This window comes from Phoca vitulina, unplaced genomic scaffold, assembly GCF_004348235.1.
Source record: "Phoca vitulina isolate PV1807 unplaced genomic scaffold, GSC_HSeal_1.0 scaffold70, whole genome shotgun sequence".
Lineage (NCBI taxonomy): Eukaryota > Metazoa > Chordata > Mammalia > Carnivora > Phocidae > Phoca > Phoca vitulina.
Window position 1 is genome coordinate 1,732,561 of NW_022589773.1, and position 17,989 is coordinate 1,750,549.

Consider the following 17,989-nt stretch of genomic DNA (forward strand, 5'->3'; position numbering starts at 1 on the left):
TTTCTTTCTTTCTTTCTTTCTTTCTTTCTTTCTTTCTTTCTTTCTTTTCTTTCTTTCTTTCTTTCTTTCTTTCTTTAGAGAAAGAGAGAGAGAGAGAGAGCAGGGGAGGGACGGGGTGGGGGGGAGAGAGAACGAATCCCAAGTAGGCCCCACACTCAGCACAGAGCCCGACATGGGGCTCAATCTCACGACCCTGAGATCATGACCTGAGCCGAAATGAGTCAGATGTTTAACTGACTGAGCCACCCAGGTGCCCCTGGATTTCATTTTTTTAAATGTGGCACTAATACAATAACTTTTTAATTCATCTTATATGGTGCATATATAATTTGGTTATGTAGGAATGGGGGGGCGGGGGCTCTGATTCTTAGACATATATTGTTTCCATGGGAATAAGCCAGCCTTTATTCCCATATAAAGACTGGTTTAGTCCCATGGAAACAATCTAGTGAAAACGGATTTCATGTTTACATTCTACAACATTCAAATAAATCCATTTCTACTGAAATAAGAACACAGCACATTTCTGGAGGCGAGAGTAATTTTTTAATGAGAGAAACGTTTTGGGAGAAATACTAGAAAATTTGTACTCAAGTGGCAAAGTCTAGTGTTTGCAGATTTTATTCAGAGTCCACCACTTTTTACCTCTATTTAGACCATCATCAGAGCAAAGAGAAAGCAGGAAACACTGAATAGAACAGACAAACCTGGAGCTGGTCTGTTCTTCCAAACGAACCTTTTCTCTTTTTCATCTTAAATGCATCGAGGTCCTCAGCTCTCAGTTTCAGAGCTTCTTCCTGTTCTGTTTTTAACTTTAGTTCCTGCAGAGAACAGAAATTGAAAACACCTTATTGCTTTTACTACCTGGCCATCATTAAATATTTATTTAATATTTTCTTAAATATTTTTGCAAAAAGAAAGAAAATAAGTAGATGAAGGCTGGGGCTATTTGACAAAAAAATAATGTCAGCCCCTCACTGAAGCAAAAATCAGGGTTTATTAACAAAACTAGGGGTTTTTTTCCCCCATGGTTTGCCAGTGTTACAAATCAGCATAACAGGGATAAGAGTCTGAAAATTACAAATGTGCTTTTCTAGTCTGCCTTTCTGAGCTCATGACCTTTAGTCGGGCTACGCAAGGCACCCATCTGCCATGGGGATATTAGAATTTATGACAGTAGAAATATGAAAAGTATTATTCCGTTTCTGGCATTCAGAAATAGGATTTTGCTGCATGAGAATAGCCTTTCAAGATAGATCGTGGTCCTATGAAGAGTATCTTCTAAATTCCTTCCATTTCCATCCACATCTTAAGAGGCCCCAGGTGCTCTCCTAGGGGTTCAGAGAAGATGCTGCTGTCTACCACCAATGCTTAGCAGGACTAAGGAAGGAGGCCATGGACCAAAGTGGGCTGGTCCACATTACTGTCTCTTACTGGTCCGTGATGGGTAAGTATAGAAATTGAAAGTGTTTAGAAACCTTTAAAACAATTGGACAGAATAATTTTATGTCTGTTGAATATTAATAGTTATAATAATGAAAAGATGGACTTTTTTTTTTTTTAAAGATTTTATTTATTTATTTGACAGAGAGAGACACAGTGAGAGAGGGAACACAAGCAGGGGGAGTGGGAGAGGGAGAAGCAGGCTTCCCGCCGAGCAGGGAGCCCGATGCGGGGCTCGATCCCAGGACCCCTGGATCATGACCTGAGCCGAAGGCAGATGCTTAACGACTGAGGCACCCAGGCACCCCTGGCCTTTTATTATATATTTTATTATTCCACTTTATGACTAGTTCATGTTTTACAAAAGTATTGGGCTGTGATGAACTAATAACAAGACTGAAAACTGCACCTTCTCCACAGGTAATTTCAGAAGTACCGATATAAAGAAAGGAGAAGGAAACTCTACCATTTTCCAGCCGTGGGAAGGGCAGAAAGGAGAAAAGAGATGGTAAGAAAGATGTGGGTCCCAATTTTCCTGAGATCTGGCCTTGTGAGTTTTGGCCCCGAAATGAGGTGATAAGGTATCACTGAGGACAGAGGGACAGAAAGCAGACTGCAGTGCAGAGGTCCCACACCCATATGGGACTGCCCAGCCTCGCTGACAGAGCAGGGAAGTACAATCAATTAATTACAGACTCCTTGGCCTCAAGTGACGTGGATCCTGACAGCCAATGGGAGTCCGTTATCGTGGGGCACTGACCCCAAAACTGAAGATGAGGACAGGCCATTGGGCTAGCAAGCTAGATAGAAGACCTAGTAGCCTCCACGAGGATTTATAATGCCACTGGGAGACGAGATGAAACCAAAGCACCTCCGTGCTCTAAACTGAAAGTGAGACCGGACTACAGTATACCAACTCTGGGCTTCATCATCAGGGCCCAACAAAGAAAGGTAGACGAAGGACAGTAGTCACACCCAAAAGACCAACTGAAATTCAGGAGGTCCCTTTCCCTATAACACCATACAATGTAGTAAAAGCTATATACCCAACCATGACATACACTGGACTCAACCTTAGGGAGAGAAGCACAGGGTGGAAGATGGAAGAGGCAAAGAAACTGAATATTCTTATTCAAGAGAGCCGGGAATTACTTAAAGAAAATGGTGAAATTACCAGGACAAGGTCTGAACAGATTGAGCATATGGTTAGTTCCTGTATTTCCAGCAATTATCATGATATGGGCTGGACAGGGCAAGAGGGGTGGTGGTGTCATAAAGAACATAGGTCTGCTATAGACTAAATAAAGACATTTTCTCTGCTCACCTGCATTGTATTACAAGTGAATTTGACCCCATTATATTGACCCATTAGTTCTTTCATGCTGCCCAGGCTCTGGTCCGTAGTTATAACTTAGCCCCTCTCACAGTCACAGCAACTCCAAGATGCAGAAATAAAGACACCTTATAGCTACTGGGAGCAGACTGTCTGCTATTCCTCTCCCTCCACAAATGCTTTAAAAGTAACCGCAGTAGGTCTCACCCTCTCTGCTACATGTTATTCCAGACATTATCGCCTTTACTTGTAATATCATCCCTGTTATAATATTAAAGTAACTGTTCACTGGTTATGACGCTAGGCTTTTCACATCTATTTAATTATCCCATTTAATCCTCACAATAATCTTATGAGACAGAGACTATTAAAAACTCCCATTTTGTAGATGGGGAAACTGGTATTTAGAGAAGTAAAAAGCTCAAGATCACATGATGGCCCACAATTTTGGGTTCCCGTACCTTTTCTTTATAGCTTATCCACAGACTTCAGTTAAGAACTGCTGCTCTAAGGAGAACCTATGCAGAAATCCTAGTATTCTCTGGAAATGGTTTAGTCAAATGGAGAATGGACAAACAGGAATGTTAGAAAGTTAGCTCCAAACAGAGGACTGTGAGCAGGTTTTCTATTTTTGCGTGAAGTAGTGGAAACTTCAATATATCTTTGGGGCAGACTGTTCCTTTTTCTGGATACTCGTTCTCCCTTTAAATAGGGTCGTTTCCCTAGAATGAGAGATATGGCTAAAAGAAGCAAAACTGTCCTAGATAAAAATGTAAAAAGTTTTAAGTTACAGGCAGATTTGCATTTCAGCACACTATGCATTATGCACTGTTTAGGGAAAAGAAAAAAAACTCTTGTTTGGAGATTTAGAGAGTGCCATGTTTTGTTGGTTTAAACCATGGTCTATGAGATGAGAAGCTGAGACCCAAAGATCACATGACTGAGAGGCAGGCCTAATCCTCACATTGGAGGAAGGACCATAACAAGGAGACTAGGTTGTTGGCAGTAGTAAGGAGAAATGAACAGATCCAAGATATTCAGAAGATATCATCTATAGGACTTAGTGGTTCATGGGTAATAAGGAAGAAGACAGAGTCGAGGATGACTGCTAGTTTACCTATCCGAATGGATTGAAAGGTCTGGAAAAGCTCATGGACAACTATATATTCTCTCCTAAGGGAGTAGGGAGAGGGAATTGTGGGGAGAGAAGTAAGGAAGATCATGAATTCATCTATAAGACAACTGCATGAAGATGTCAGTGGTTGGATACAGGAATCCAGAGCTCGAAGGCAAATCTGGGATTAAGGATTAAATTTGGAAGTTGTCAGAGTTTAACTGTAGCCATGGAAAAAGATGAAGTATCTAAGACAGTACAGAAGAGGCATAAAGCTAGAGCTTTGAGGAATTCTCATATGTGAAGGACTGATAGTGTAGGATGAGTTAGCAAAGACAGAGAACAAGCAATCAGAGAAAAAACAAAGGGCAAGGGGAAAATATTTCAAGATGGAGGGAGTGGTGAACTATGTTGGATGCAGCTGAGGTTTTAAGGACTTTAGTGACAGAGAGAGCACTAGTGAATTTCTCCAGAGCGTTGAAGTGGACAGTAAAACCAGGAGCCAGATGCCAGACTGGAGAGGATGAGAGAATGAATGGAAGCACAGGAAACAGAAACAGATGCAGTCAACTTTATAATGAACAAGTTTGGTTATAAAGGGGAGAAGAGAAAAAGAGAAAAGTATTAAGTTTAAAGAGGATAATTTTAAGATGGGAAAAATCGAAGATGTTAAAGAAAATCTAGGAGAAAAGAAAAAGTTGAAAATACTGGAGAAAAAAATTAATTAAATAGATAAAGCATATAAGCGCTTAGAATAGTACTGACTGAAGATAAATGTTAACTACTGCTATAATAACTATTACATTATTAAGAATGAGTAGCTCAAGAAAATTAAGAAAATAATTCTGTTTACAATAACATCTAAAAGAATAAAATATCTGGAAATAAATTTAAGCAAGGAGGTAAAAAGACTGTGCACCGAAAATTAGAAAAGATTGCTGAAAGAGATTAAAGAAGACCTAAATAAAGGTTACCCCATGCTCAGGAGTAGGAAGACAATATTGTCATGATGTCAATACACCCTAAGAACTCTACAGATTCAGTGCAATCCATATCAAAATTCCAATGGCCTTTTTTGCATAAATGGAAAGGCTGATCCTTTAATTCATATGTAATTGCAAGGGACCTCAAATAACCAAAACCATCTTCAAAAAGAACAACAACAAAGTTGAAGGACTTATTTCCAATTTCAAAACTAACTGCAAAACAATGTGGTGCTAGCATAAGGATAGACATACAGACAAATGGAATAGAACTGAGTTTAGATATAAATCCATAAAGCTACAGCCAACTGATCTTTGACAAGGGTACCAAGTCCATTCAATGGGGAAAAAATAATGTCTTTAACAGATGGAACTGGCACAACTAGATTTCCACATGCAAAAGAATGAAGTTGGACCTCTACCTCACACTATAGGCAAAAATTAACTCAAAATCAATCAACAACCTAAATATAAGAGCTAAAACCATAAAACTCTCAGAAGAAAACAAAGGGGTAAATCTTTGTGACTTTACATTTGACAATGAATCTTTAAAAGACACCAAAAGCACAGGCAACAAAAGAAAAAATAGATAAATCATAAAAATTTAAATTTTGCTGCATCAAAGAATATTATCAAGAAAGTTTAAAGGGACGCCTGGGTGACTAAGTCGATTAAGCATCTGACTTTTGATTTTGGCTCAGATCATGATCTCAGGGTTGTGAGATCGAGCCCTCTGTTGGGCTCCACACTGGGAGTGGAGCCTGCTTAAGATTCTCTTGGGGCACCTGGGTGGCTCAGTTGGTTAAGTGTCCAACTCATGGCTTTGGCTCAGGTCATGATATCAGGGTCGTGAGATCGAGCCCCACATCAGGCTCTAGGCTGAGTGGGGAGTCTGCTTGAAGATTTTCTCTATCCCTCCCCTCCTACCCCTCCCCCCACTCACATGCTCACTCTCTCTCTCTAAAATAAATAAATCTTTAAAAAAAAAAAAAAAGATTCTCTCTCCCTCTCATTCTGCTCATAATAACTCCCCTAAAAAAAAGTTTAAAGACAACCTACAGAATGGGAAAAATATATGGAAGTCATGTATGTGAGAGAGTTTAATGTCTAGATTACATAAAGAACTCCTACGATTTAACAATAAAAAGATAATCCATTTAAAAAGTAGACAAAGAACTTGAACAGACATTTCTCCACAGAAGATATTGAAATGGCCAATAAGCACATGAAAAGATGCTCAACATCATTAGTCATTAGGGAAATGGAAATCAAAACCACCATGAGATACCACTTCACACACACTTGGATGACTGTAATCAAAAAGAAAGAGAAAATAACGTGTGTTGGCAAAAATATGGAGAAATTAAAACCCTCATACATTGTTGGGGGGAATGTAAAATGGTGCTGTTCTCTATTGAAAACAGTTGGTAATTCCTGAAGAAATGAAACAGAATTATATGACCCAGCAATTCCACTCCTAGGATTTGAACAGTTAACCTGTAGGCCAATTTTTACCACAGTATTATTTATGGTAGCCAAAAGGTGGAAGCAACTGGAGTGTCTACCAACAGATGAATGGATGGACCAAATGTGGTATATACACCCAATGGAATATTACTTGGCCACAAAAAATAATGAAGTTCTGATACATGCTACAACACGGATGAACCTTGAAAATGTTAAAGGAAGTGAAATAAGCCAGACACAGGATAAATATTGTAAGATTCCATTTTTATAAAATAGCTAGAATAGGCAAATTCAGAGAGACAGAAGTAGATCAGAAGTTACCAGGGGCTGGTGGCGGGGGGAGGGGAGGGAGAAACGGGAAATTACTGCCTAATGGTTACAGAGTGTCTGTTTAGAGTGATGAAAAAGTTTTGAAAATAGCTAGTGGTCTCAGTTGTACAACACTGTGAATGTAATCAATGCCATGGAACTGTACAGTTAAACTCGATTAAACTGGAACATTTTATGTTTATTTTACCAAAATTTACAAAAATAATGTAATATACCCAAACCCACTGAACTGTATATTTTATGTGAGTGAATTGTATGGTATGTCAAGAATACCTCAATATAGCTGTTAAAAAGAAGAATCAGTAACTTGGCTTAAATGGTATTTAACCTTTGTTCCATCACTAAATTCTATGTTCTGGTTTTTTTTTTAAGGTCTAAGAATAGACCATATTCCAAAGTTAAAAATCTAGAAATCAATTATGTTTCAAGCTTTCGGTTCAGCTTAACATTTCAATAGAAAAGAGCCTGGTACCTAGTGCCAGGTAAGTGTTTGTGATGGCTATCGCCCTCCTCTTTTCAAAAGAGCCCTGTGAGGTAAGTGTGATTAAGGCCATTTTCGAGGAGAATAAACAGACTCAGAGAGGGTAAGTGATTTTCTCAGTCAACGAGCCAGCCAGGACCTGAGAAAGCTGGGATCTGAACCCACGCTAGCCTGGCCCCGGGGCCCAGGTGGACAGCATCAGTTCTTCCCCAGACCAATCCGTTCTACACAGCTGCTGGCCAGATTGGTCTCATCATCCTTCTGCTCATTATGAACGAAATGGTACCATTTTACCTTGTGCTTTTTCCCATGCTGCCACACGTATGTTGAAGCACTTTGGAAATGGGAAATCCTATCAAATGTTAGATATTTTTTCAAAAGTCAGCTTTATATGTTTTTGACAGCCTCAGGTAAAGTTAAGGTCCTAGTTAGAGAAACCGTCTTCACTGTACCTTCTTTCATGAAGTCAAAGCCTTCAAGACAGTACTCAGAATTCAATAAATAGGTTTTACTATGTAGATGAACAAAGCTTTAAGCGAATGAGGACAGCAGCTGAGGACAGGCCGAGGGGAGATACCTCAGAAGCCAAGTGAATCGAGACCTTGGCTTCATCAGCCCTGAGCCATTTAACATTTCCTATTAGGCTTAGCAGGAAAGTAGGACAGTATTACTTTGATTTTTTGTTGATCCCGCTTGATCTCTGCATCCAGTTGCTTCCTTTTTTCATTTTCTTCGTGAAGTCTTTTTTGCAGCTGTACTTTTTGATATTTCATGTGATCTACATTCTGCTCTAGTTCATTAGCACGTTTCTCATTTTGGATTGACAGTGATGCCAATTTCTTACTATTCTGTTGCTTCTTCTGTAAGACCTGTGGATCATATGGAATATTTCAAAATGAAAAACTGCATCTCCAACAAATCTCGACTAAATTTAAACTATTCATTCTATGGCAAAGGTAGGCATTTTGCCTAGATTTTTGGCAGGTTCATAATTGCTTTCTACAGGTCTACTTTGACAATTGGGCCATCATAATTTTCACCAGATATCATGAATGATGAGACTCCCTGATACTAACAGCCAAACAGAACAAAACTAGTATCTTTGCTTTTTTACTGAGTGTTTTTAAAAATGATAAAAAATAAAATACAAAACTGTACTTCCATTTTATAAGACTTATCTCAGACCCCAAATCTACTGTCTGCTTCCTAACACCAAATTACCAATTTCTTAATTATTCTTCCAGAAATAATTAACACGCATGCAAATAACTTCATATATATTCTAAATAGACTATTTTTCACTCACTTTTTTTTACTCATCTTAGAGATCTTTTCACAGAAATTTGTTCTATGTGATTGCAAAGTAGTCCACTGTGTTCCTCTTTTACATCCAGCTATAGCCTAAATAATTAATCCCTAAGTTAAGATGATCAGAACTGATACCAGTTTCCTTACAGTGACCACCGTTATCATTATCATTTTAATTATCTTAAAGCTTCTCCTCATCTTGCTAAAATTATCGATGAGTAGCATAAAAAATTTGTGAACATTTGCAAAGAGTTTATACTACTAATAGAAAATATCAGGTTCCAATTTAATCCTGATCAAACAAACATATATTAAACCTGTACTATATGGGGCGCCTGGGTGGCTCAGTCGTTAAGCGTCTGCCTTTGGCCCAGGTCATGGTCCCAGGGTCCTGGGATCAAGCCCCGCATCGGGCTCCCTGCTCAGCAGGAAGCCTGCTTCTCCCTCTCCCACTCTCCCTGCTTGTGTTCCCTCTCTCTCTGTGTTTCTCTGTCAAATAAATAAAAATAAATAAATGAATGAATGAATGAATGAATAAATAAATAAACAAACAAACAAACCTGTACTATGTGCTTTAGCATTGCACTGAGTACCTCTTATGTGACATAAAAAAGGTGGCCATTTGTAAATTATGCAGACTACAATTATCTCCCTTATCTTGGCAATAAATTGTTGGCAGAAACACATCTTGTTTTCATTAACCTAGGCATTCACAGAGGCGCTGGCCCTTAGAGCAGACTAGAGTGTGGCCCCGGACCAGTACTGGCCGCAGACTGTCGTCAGCCTGTACCACTGACATCCTACTGGGTTCTGCTGACACTGTTGCATCAGGACCTTTCCGATGAAGGCAGCTGTGCTCCCATGGGCCTTTCTCTCGTCACAGACGCATAACGAACAATCTGCAGACAATGACTGAGCACCACCAGCCTGGAGGCCACAGGACTCTGCAGTTTCCCATTCCTAGATTTGGACACTAGCTTTGCCACTTACTTTTGATAGTAACTGCAATACTGGAGCAAAAATGATAATACTGGCATTTTAGTGTCTTTCCACATAATACTGAAAATCTCAGTAGAAGTACTGATAATCTTATTTAAAAGTGAGATAGGCTGCCATTGTCTTTTGCACTTATTCCACACATGCTCAAGAGTGCACGTTACTGGCAGCAGTAAAGTACTAATGCATTATGTAACTCTCTGTATATATGCAGATGTAAAGAATACAGATTTTAGATTTTTTAAATAAAAGAATTTAAGCTTTCAAAACTTTAAAACAAATTCATTATACCAATAAAAACATTAGTATTTCAATACTGTAAAATGGCATGAGATGTTAGAGTACTGAAAACTGTTATTGTCACCTCAACTATGCGACTCTGAGTTACTTAACCTTTCTAAATCTTAGTTTTCTCATTTGTAAAACACAGTAAAAATACTCTCTAAAGGATTAAATAACACATATGAAACATCTGGTATGTAGACACTTAACTGGTAACTACCATCCTCCTCCCCTGCCCCGCCACCATCCCCATCCCCGTTGGGTGTGCCTGAATAGGTCAAAAGCACAGACATTTCTAAAACTACATGGGAATCCTGTGTCAGTCACCTGCTGTGTGGATGTTTCTTTTGAGCTTAATTATGTTCTGTGTCTTCTTTCCTTTCCTTATCAATCTCCTTAGCAGAAAAGGATATGCAACAAGAAACATGGAAAGCAAAAGACCATGATAATTCTCAAACCCTATTAATAACCTTTCATTTAATCTTTTAATTCAATCATTGTATCTGCGTGAAATATAGAACATATAAAATAACCTTTGCTAATTCAGGCCTTCCTCAAAGCAAGAAAAGTCTCAAATACACAACCTAACCTTACACCTAAGGAACTGGAAAAAGAACAGCAAATAAAGCCTAAAACCAGCAGAAGAAGGGAAATAATAAAGATTAGAGCAGAAATAAATGATATAGAAATTAAAAAAAAAAAAAAAACAGTAGATCAGCGAAACTAGGAGCTGGTTCTTTGAAAGAATTAACAAAGTTGATAAACCCCTAGCCAGACTTATCAAGAAGAAAAGAGAAAGGACCCAAATAAATAAAATCACAAATGAAAGAAGGAGAGATCACAACCAACACCACAGAAATATAAACAATTAAAAGAGAATATTATGAAGACTTATATGTCAACAAATTGGGCAATATGAAAGAAAGAAATTCCTAGAAACGTATAAACTACCAAAACTGAAACAGGAAGAAATAGAAAACTTGAACAGACCCATAACCAGCAAGGAATTTGAATCAGGAATCAAAAATCTCCCAACAAACAAGAGTCCAGGGCCAGATGGCTTCCCAGGGGAATTCTACCAAACATTTAAAGAAGAAATAATACCTATTCTTCTAAAACTGTTCCAAAAAATAGAAATGGAAGGAAAATTTCCAAACTCATTCTATAAGGCCAGCATTGCCTTGATCCCAAAACCAGACAGAGATCCCACTAAAAAGAATTACAGAGCAATATCCCTGATGAACATGGATGCAAAAATTCTCAACAAGATACTAGCAAATTGAATCCAACAGTACATTAAAAGAATTATTCATCATGATCAAGTGGAATTTATTCCTGGGCTGCAGGGGTGGTTCATTATCTGCAAATCAATCAATCAGTGTGATACACCACATTAATAAAAGAAAGGATAAGAACCATAGAATCTTCTCAATAGATGCAGAAAAAGCATGTGCCAAAATACAGCATCCTTTCCTGATAAAAACCCTCAAGAAAGTAGGCATAGAAAGAACATACCTCAACATCATAAAGGCCATACACAAAAGTCCCACAGCTAATATCATCCTCAATGGGGAAAAGCTGAGAGCTTTTCTCCTGAGGTCAGGAACACGAGAGAAATGTCTACTCTCACCACTGTTGTTCAACATAGTACTGGAAGTCCTAGCCTCAGCTATCAGAAAACAAAAAGAAATAAAAGGCATCCAAATTGGTGAGGAAGAAGTCAAACCTTCACTCTTCACAGATGACATGATACTCTATGTAGGAAACTCGAAAGATTCCACCAAAAAATTTCTAGAACTGAAACATGAATTCATCAAAGCTGCAGGATATAAAATCAATGTACAGAAATCTGTTGCATTTCTATACACCAATAATGAAGAAGAAGAAAGAGAAATCAAGGAATAGATCCAATTTATAATTCCACCAAAAACATTAGATACCTAGGAATAAACCTAACCAAAGAGGTAAAAGATCTGTACTCTGAAAACTATACAACACTTATGAAAGAAATTGAAGAAGACACAAAGAAATGGAAAAACATTCCATGCTCATGGATTGGAAGAGCAAATATTGTTAAAATGTCTATACCACCCAAAGCAATCTATACACTCAATGCAATCCCTATCAAAATACCACCAGCATTTTTCACAGAGCTAGAACAAACAGTCCTAAAATTTGTATGGAACCAGAAAAGACCCCAAATAGCCAAAGTAATGTTGAAAAAGAAAAGCAAAGTGACAGGCATCATGATTCTTCAAGCTCTTTTACAAAGCTGCCATCATCAAGACAGTATGGTACTGGCACAAAAACAGACACATAGATCAATGGAACAGAATAAAGAACCCAGAGATGGACCCATAACTATATAGTCAATTAATCTTTGACAAAGCAGGAAAGAATATCCAATGGCAAAAAGACAGTCTCTTCAACAAATGGTGTTGGGAAAACTGGACAACAACATGCAGAAGAATGAAATTGGACCACTTTCTTACACCGTACACAAAAATAAATTCAAAAAACAGGAGCCTGGGTGGCTTAGTTGGTTAAGCGACTGCCTTTGGCTCAGGTCACGATCCTGGAGTCCTGGGATCGAGTCAAACGTCAGGCTTCCTGCTCAGCGGGGAGTCTGCTTCTCCCTCTGACCCTCCCCCTTCTCATGATCTCTCTCTCTCATTCTCTCTCTCTCTCAAATAAATAAAACCTTAAAAAAAAAAAAACAATTAAAAAAATAAATTCAAAATGGATGAAAGACCTAAATGTGAGACAGGAAACCATCATAATCCTGGAGGAGAACACTAACAGTAACCTCTTTGATCTCAGCCACAGCAACTTCTTACTAGACACATCACCAGAGGCAAGAGAAACAAAAGCAAAAATGAACTATTGGGACTTCACCAAAATAAAAAACTTCTGCACAGCAAAGGATGGGAGAAGATATTTGCAAATGACATATCTGATAAAGGGTTAGTATAAAAAAAAAAGGGTTAGTATCCAAAATCTATAAAGAACTTATCAAACTCAACACCCAAAAAAACAAATAATCCAGTTAAGAAATGGGTAGAAGAACAGACATTTTTCCATGAAAGACATCCAGATGGCTAATAGACACATGAAAAGATGCTCATCATCACTCATCATCAGGGAAATTCAAATCAAAACCACACGGAGATACCACCTTACACCAGTTAGAATGGCAAAAATTGACAAGACAAGAAACAACAAATGTTGGAGAGGTTGTGGAAAAGGGGAACCCTCTTACACTGTTGGTGGGAGTGCAAGCTGGTACAGCCACTCTGGAAAACAGTATGGAGGTTCCTCAAAAAGTTAAAAATGGAGCTACTCTATAACCCAGCAATTGCACTACTACGTATTTACCTAAAGGCTACAAAAATACAAATTCGAAGGGGTACATGCACCCCGATGTTTACAGCAGCATTATCAACAATAGCCAAACTATGGAAAGAGTGTAAGTGTCCATCAACTGATGAATGGATAAAGAAGATGTGAGATATATATATATTATATATAAAATATTACTCAGCCATCAGAAAGAATGAAATCTTGCCATTTGCAACAATGTGGATGGAACTAGAGGGTATTATGCTAAGCAAAATAAATCAGTCAGAGAAAGACAAATACCATATGATTTCACTCATATGTAGAATTTAAGAAACAAAACAGATGAACATAGGGGAAGGGAAGGAAAAATAAAATAAGATTAAAAAGAGACAGAGGCAAACCGTAAGAGACTCTTAATGTAGAGAACAAACTAAGGGTTGATGGAGAGGAGCAGGGTGGAGGGGAAGGGCTAAATGGGTGTTGGGTATTAAGGAGGGCACTTGTTATGTGAGCACTGGTGCTGTGTGTAAGTGATGAATCACTAAATTCTACTCCTGAAAGCAATAAAACTCTATATGTTAACTAACTTGAATTTAAATAAAAACTTGGAAAAAAAATATTTACTAAATCCACAAACAAGGCTTAAACCATAGTTGTAGATGATAAACAACCTCCTTAGAAAAACAATCATTTTGGTTATTAATACTGAGTATAAAAATTACAATCAGAACTGAAGGTTGGGATATAAAACTATGAAATTTTAAGTAAAATTTCATAATAAACACAAAGGAAAAATCTTAATTGTTTTGTTCTACTAATGTTGTGTTAACATGAGTACTTTGTCAGACATTGCAGTCCCAATTTTAAGGGTCAAGAAGTGAAAAAGAACTGATCCCAAGACTCTCTGAGGTGAAGTGCTAAACGGAAACATGTATTCCTGAAATAAGTACTATGAAGGAAAGTAAAATGGGTGACACATACCACTACCATGTTCTCCTCTAAGCAGTTCATATGTTAAGTCATACTATGTTAGCTCTGTGTTGACAGGCTATTTAGGTAAAAATTTTAGCGGGGACGGCCAGATGTTTGAGGTGGGATTTGGTGTTTGGTCTGCTCATGTGCAGTGGACACTGACCTTGTTGAGAGAAAATAATTGTGGCACAGTTCCAAAAATAAATAAATCATGCTCTGAACAGGTGAACTACAATTCCACTCTCCCTACAGTGGAAACAATAGGAAAGTAATAGATGATGAATGAAAAAAATGGAGGGGCACCTGAGTGGCTCAGTCGTTAAGCGTCTGCCTTCGGCTCAGGTCATGGTCCCAGGGTCCTGGGATGGAGCCCCACATCAGGCTCCCTGCTAACAGGAAGGCTGCTTCTCCCTCTCCCACTCCCCCTGTTTGTGTTCCCTCTCTCACTGTCTCTCTCTGTCAAATAAATAAATAAAATCTTCAAAAAAAAAAAAAGTTTGTTTAAAAAAAAGAAAAAAATGGGGACAGCATTCTAGCAAATTCATTAGAATCGGACTAACAGAGCACTCCGATCATCCCAAAAGCATCTGAAAATGGCTTCATTATACACAAAATCTCTCGGTAATGGAGTGTTTCTCATAGAATGGCATTTTTAATGGTAGCTATTTCTGAGGCCATAGCTAAATCCAGCATTAGGAAATCAAGAATGAGATGTTAGTAGTCAATTATTAACCTTTCTTAAGGCAATCAGTGATGGTTCCAGAAAATGGTCTGAAATAATTAGCATTTGTTGAGTGTGTCTACAAGGTGCCCTACGCCTACCAGATGTTTTCTATGTATTATTTAATCATCAATCTTTTGTCCTTCAGAAAAGAACACAATTTCTGTGGTTATCTTTACTTCTCACCATGGTTTCTGGTAAAAAGTTTAAAATAATATACTTTTCGAATGAAGATTATAGGACCCAGATTGAAAGGAGGCAAACTCGCCAGCACACCAGGAAAGAAAAGATGCCATCCAGTTTCTCTTGCTGGTGAAAACCCAATCCTACCTCTTTCCTAGCCAGCTACGAAAGCAGTAAGCCTTAAGTAAGTTTGCTCACAATTACATTTTGAGAAAATTACCTGGACTCTTAGCTTTGCGGCATCCATCTTTTTACGGAACTCCTTCTGTAATTTTACCTTCAAAGCAATATCAGAAAGATCTTTGCTTTCTAGCTCTTGTAGCTGCTTCTCTGTTTCAGTTAATTCCACCTTCGCGCGTTCTGCTTCGTGCTCAAGTTTTGTTACTTTCAGAGAATACTGTTTGCTTACAGACTTGGCATCGTTACCTTCACCACAGTAATAAGAGTAATAACAATTATAAATTATGTTTAAAAAAATAAACTAAGTAAAACATCAAAACCCTAAAAATGCTCTATTCTTCAAAATCCAGCTGGGCATGTATCTATTTAAGACCCAGCAGTATGAGCCCGCTGTCCTCGCCCAACCCCATCAAATACAACTCGACACCTGGCCTCTTACTAATCAGCTGCTTACTGACTGTTGGCACCTGGTGCCAGCCCAGCCCCTCAGAGGCTCATCTTTGTGTGTTAGTGTGACATTTCCGACTTTCTGAATTTGAGGGTTAGCTCTGCTGGCATCAAACTCTAGGTGAGAAAAATATTTGGGGTGACTCTTTGGCTTTTTGCTTACTACACGTTGGCTTCCTGCTACCTGTAATCGTGTTTTCTCTACTATGAAAAATTCCCAACATATCTAAAGTAAAAAAATAATATGATGAAGCCCCATCACTGAGATTCGAGAGTTAACAAGATTTTGCCATAGTTGCTTCATCTATGCCTTTCTTCTGTTTTAATTTGCTGAAGAATTGTAAAAACAATCTCAGATGTCATGTCTTTGCACCTACACATACTTCAGTAAACATCTATACCAAATATGGACATAGCCAAAAATTCTTTCACACCTCACGATATTAATCCCTACCTGACCCTATTCAGACTTCTCCAATTGTCTCAAAATGTCTTTTACAATTGGTTTATTGTAATCACCATCCAAACAAGGCCCACAATACATCTGATTGTTGTCTCTCATGAATCTTTCATTCTAGAGCTGGCCCCCTCTTTTTCCATTCGGTTGAACTTGTCAAAGATGAATTTTTTCAATCATTTTCTTATATTTGGGACATAGAGAAAAACAGAATACAGATATTTCTGTCTCTCTTTTCATCCTAAGCTAAGCTACTGCCCCTAAAAACTTGGTTTTGATTTGTTCTGAGCAGCCAACTTATCCCTGAACTAGACTAGCAAACTCGTGGCAATGGAAAAGAGTCCAAAGCTTGTGGGATGAATTATCATCAGGGGAAGTGCGTTCTACTGCTATAACTGAATATCTCCATTTTTTAATAAAAAGCAATGACTGAACTAAATGCACTTTGAGTTGTCTTCTGGCTCTAAAACTCTCTGATTATCTGAGTAACTTTAAAATACACATGGCTACTATATTTGAATGAATTTAAGACCCCATATATTGTACAACACATCAGTACTATGTGAGTCACTAAGAAAAAAGAGTCCCATTTACACCAGTTACATGATAAAATGCCCGGATGCCACGGAGGGTAAGGTGCATCCTGATTGCAGAGATATGAAAATGTGAAAGAATGTGATTAGAAATGATGAAGTACAGTGTGGTTGTCACTTATTGTTGGCTGAAATAACTGCTACTTGGGGGAAGACTTCGGTGAGGAGGCTTTGAAAAGCAAGCACACACTGACCCTTTTGCGAGTCACCATCTCTAAGGAAAGCTCCAAACTGCCCTTGGTTCTAACGAGTAAGAAGAGGACCTTCTCTGTGTAAGTTCAAGTATCCTCTACTTTAAGGCAACCAGGATGAGTATACCGGGCTACAAAAGTGTGCTGATTTAGTGAGATCCCATGGTAGCCTCACCGATCGAAAAGAAAATCATTTGTTCCAGAGGGGCACATAGCCTTAACTTCCACAGGCAGTATCCCTGATGGAGAAGCTATTTAAACCCCTAAATCAGTTCCTAGACACTCCTGAGAGAGATTTACTGGCATCAATCCTGCCTGTGAAGGAGTAGCATGGTCAAGCTCAATTAAACATCTGGGACACCCGGAGCTGGAATGATGCACAGCACATTCATCACTAGGACTGAGGAAGGGAAATGCTTTGGGACAGCAGTTAGGGAGAGGAGGGTGAGAAAAGAGGACAGCCAGCCAGAAAGCAAGCTTGCCAGAAAGAGGAAGGAGGCGGGAAGGCAGAGTGCCCCTTGCTGGCAGAGGAGCTGGGAGCCACCAACATTCATGTAATCTGAGCATGATTATAGCCTTGGGCTTAAAGAAAAAGAAGGTAATATTTCCTTCAGTTCCCTTAAATGTGACCCATGTTTCACTGGAGGTGAGAATAAGAAATGCTACGGTCTATTATCCCTTCAATTCCTTACTGAATTTCAAAGTAGTCAAAGCTCACACTTTGAGTCTATAAGGGGCAAAACCCCCAAAAGCCTGAGACATGCTTCTCAAGACAAGCCTAAAAATGTAGCTAAGGGTGAGGAGAGGATGTGGTGTATAAGCCCAACCAGGCAGAATTTGAAACTAAGGGGAAGAGCTAAAAGCTCAGCTCACTAAGAGAGTAGCTCTCAAGGATAAATCCTTACATCTTTAGAGAAATAAAAAGGATCTACATTTGAGATATAAAGTTTATTAATGTTGAAAACAAACTACCCAAAAGAATGAGGACTAATAATATTAAAATGAGTTAGAAAAATATCTGACCTATTCCCAGATAGCTAGTGTAATGTTTCTTAAAAAGTGGCATAAAAGTGCCCCTAGACTTTCAGCACAACACAGGGTTCACAGTGGCAGAACCATTCATAGATGAAATCCCAATGTAACAAAGTTCTTCTGATAACTAACCTCCA

The 17,989-nt window shown here is 38.5% G+C and overlaps 1 protein-coding gene across 3 annotated transcripts in view; it reads right to left on the reverse strand.

The window, feature by feature from the left end:
* Positions 1–17,989, reverse strand: part of KIF27 (kinesin family member 27) — an 83,310-nt gene that overhangs the window by 27,861 nt on the left and 37,460 nt on the right. For all 3 annotated transcript variants that reach the window (XM_032392930.1, XM_032392928.1, XM_032392929.1), the window contains 3 exons: positions 15,173–15,378; positions 7,823–8,020; positions 708–821 (listed from right to left, as the gene is read on the reverse strand). In XM_032392930.1, coding sequence (XP_032248821.1) covers positions 708–821; positions 7,823–8,020; positions 15,173–15,378 — 518 coding nt within the window. The remainder of the gene's footprint in view (positions 1–707; positions 822–7,822; positions 8,021–15,172; positions 15,379–17,989) is intronic.